General features: G+C 47.5%; 1 protein-coding gene across 1 annotated transcript in view; it reads right to left on the bottom strand.

Annotated features, from left to right (window-relative positions):
• The window catches only part of LOC107098912 (ras-responsive element-binding protein 1-like), a 58,038-nt gene that overhangs the window by 19,772 nt on the left and 35,268 nt on the right, over positions 1-2,998 (bottom strand). Inside the window, exons 3-5 of the mRNA XM_015396802.1 lie at positions 1,791-1,860; positions 789-878; positions 554-717 (exon numbers count right to left, since the gene is read on the bottom strand). Of these exons, the coding sequence (XP_015252288.1) occupies positions 554-717; positions 789-878; positions 1,791-1,860 (324 nt within the window). The remainder of the gene's footprint in view (positions 1-553; positions 718-788; positions 879-1,790; positions 1,861-2,998) is intronic.

Here is a 2,998-nt window from a genome sequence, read left to right as displayed (position 1 = left end):
GAGATGAAAAGAAAAACTAAAGATGAGACAGATCCTGGACACAGAGCAGCTCTATTTTCTTGAAGCCAGAGAGCAGAAGAATAAATGGGCTGGTTGTGTTTGCGTCGGCCTCCAGTCATTCCTTCCTGCCCACGGCTCTTCATGCCGCAGCAGCAGACGGAGGAAGAGGGACGGAGCATGGATCCATCTCTCTTTCTCTGACTCTAAAAACTTTTGGTTTCAGTCTTCCAGTTGGACGCGTGTTTGACTGAAACGTCTGTTAATGAGCAGCGCAGTCTGGGCCTCACTGATAAATGACTGGGTGGAGCCCTGGGTGGGTGTTTGATGGGGGAGAGTGGATCTAAAATCTCGCCTTACTTCCTGTGCACCCCCCCCCTACGCCTGCAGTCTTGTCCCTGGCGGTGGAATCAGCGTACCAGATGATGATGGAGGAGTAGAAGTGCCTAGCTTAACCACCTTAACCACTGGATGTGGACTTCAGGACGCAGTGGATCGTATCAGAGAACTAAACGACACCCGGAGGCTGTGTGTGGATGTGTGCGCTGTGGGTCACCTGTGCATGTTGCCGTTGGTGGTGAACGTCTGTCCGCAGATGGTGCATTTGTACGGCCTCTCCCCGCTGTGGACCAGCATGTGTCGGTCCAGCGACGAGGCCGAGCTCAGGCACTTCCCGCAGATGCTGCAGGAGTGATCGGTGGCGCCGGTGTCGGCGTTGTGCTGCAGGAGAACGACAGCTCAGGTGTTGTTTCGGCTCGGCTGCGGCGCGCGGTGTGGGGGGTGGGGCTTACCTGTCGGATGTGCATGGTCAGCTGGTGCTGCGTCTGGCAGTTCTTGTCGCACAGCGGGCAGATGAAGGCCAAGCTGTCGTCTTTGGTGTCCTGAGGAGACATTAAAACCGCGGCGTGAGACAGAGAATCGATCTTCCTCCGGCAGGAGATTGATTCCACAGAGAAGCAGCTCGTTGCCATGGTGATTCCCTCCTTTTTTTTTCATTTAGCAGAGTCAAAGGCACAGCCCACAGCATCACTTTTATAGTCAGACCTTCTGGAGGCGTCCTCCAGGTCCAGTTTGGACAGAAAGGGCATGTGGGGTCGTCTCTCTGCTCGCTGGGCTCTGATTGGTCAGAAAATAGCTCCTCTAGCACTGAGGGGCAGGAAGTGGGACAGGGGGAGCATTCTGGGGCAGGAAGTGGGACAGGGGGAGCATTCTGGGGCAGGAAGTGGGACAGGGGGAGCATTCTGGGGCAGGAAGTGATCATTTTCTGATCAGACAGAACCTGAGGAGCCGAACCACACGGACATCTAGAGGACACGCCCCCCCGCTGAGGAGAAACCTTCACACACACACACACATATTGTGTCACAATATCCTTGTGGGGACCTTCCATTGACTTCCATTCATTTCCCACTAATTTATATGGCCTAACCATGACCCTTGCCCTAACCCTAACCATTACCGACACACACCTATCCCTAAACCTAACCTAAACTCTATTCACACCTTAGTCCTAAACCTAACCCCCACCCCAAGAAGAGAAACTTTCCTTATGGGGACCAGTTGTTGGTCCCCACAAGTACCTATGAGTCCCCAAAATGTAGCATATTCCTAGGAAATTGTCCCCACCAGGTATTAAAGACATGGCCACACACACACACACACATCCTCGGCTCAGGAGGCAGAACTTCCTATTTCCTGTTTGAGGCACAGGAAGCCCTGACAGGAGCAGGAATGCCCCAGTGCATGATGGGAAAGGAGGAAAGTAGCACGGCGGCGAGGCCTGCGTTTCCTACCTGGTTGCGTCGAGCGTTGCGACCTGGCGGGGCTCTCATGGCGGCCGTCAGAGACTTGCTGGGCGAGGGGCTGCGCACAGAGACACAGAACTACGTTACATAGATGCTGACTCTGATAAACCCAGAGGGGTTCAAAGCCGTGGAGCAACTTTATCCCACATCTGGTCGGTTTTTGATCTGAAACGGTTCGGTTTGTCTTCCTGCTCTGGAAAAACTATTTAGAAATAAGTAAATATGTCTTAAATTAAATGTATTTACCATTAATTTGAGAAGGTAAAGTAGAAAGTTTGCTAATAGAATGAGTATTTTTACTCTTAAAATAAGATAAATAGATAATATGCACTTGAAATAATAGTTTTTTTCTTTTATTTTAAATGTAAATTGTCTTTTTCCATTGGATAAATGTTTTATCTCCTCCATTCAAGAACAAACGCACCTATTTAAAGAAAAAAAATGACTCATCTAGAATTAATTTTTTCAGTGCAGGTTCAATTCCCTCAGCACCGACCCGATGAAGCAAGGCAGTGTGTTACGTTTGCATCAGTTACACTAAAGCAGACAGTTTAACCGCCTGCCTTAAAGAGACAGTTTGAGGAATTTTAAACATTGAACAGCTGTTGGCTAATCAGAGTTCTGCTGACTCAGCAGATTCTCGTCACTCTGAGCCGCTCGGCAGAAACTCCCCAACAGGCTGAAGGAGAAACTGAAGGAGAAACAAGTCTGACGCCATAAATAAACAAACTACAGATTTAGATTAAAACCTTCTAAAAATGAGATCAAAGGCTAATTAAGAAGTTTAATCACCTTTTTTGGTCTCGATTATAAACTTATATAAAGCAGAGATGGAGGGATTTATAGTCCGACTGATGTTTGTTTTGTTTTTCTCACATCAGCAGCAGCTTCTGTCTGGATGCGTTCGCTGATGTGTCAGAGCATCATGGCTGCTCCCTCCATCTTCCAACCTCTGCTAACGTTTGTTTTTTTTTTTTATTTAGAAGTTTTAGTTCATGTTTAAACTGAGACTTCTTTAATATTTGTTAGAAGTTTGTCATTTTTATCACACAAATAGAGGAAGAAATGTAATATCCGCTTAAAAAAATGGGCCCAAAGTCAAGTAAACTTCTCGGCCTTCCACCCTAAAGACCCGGTAAATCTTTTTCTTCTGTGAGTGAAATCATTTTGGAAGCAAAACTTGATCTATCTCTATA

The sequence above is a fragment of the Cyprinodon variegatus genome, unplaced genomic scaffold, assembly GCF_000732505.1.
Source record: "Cyprinodon variegatus isolate N-32 unplaced genomic scaffold, C_variegatus-1.0 Scaffold821, whole genome shotgun sequence".
NCBI classification, from domain to species: Eukaryota; Metazoa; Chordata; class Actinopteri; order Cyprinodontiformes; family Cyprinodontidae; genus Cyprinodon; species Cyprinodon variegatus.
The sequence above is the reverse complement of the archived record's forward strand: the minus strand, read 5'-3'. Positions and strand labels throughout refer to the sequence as shown.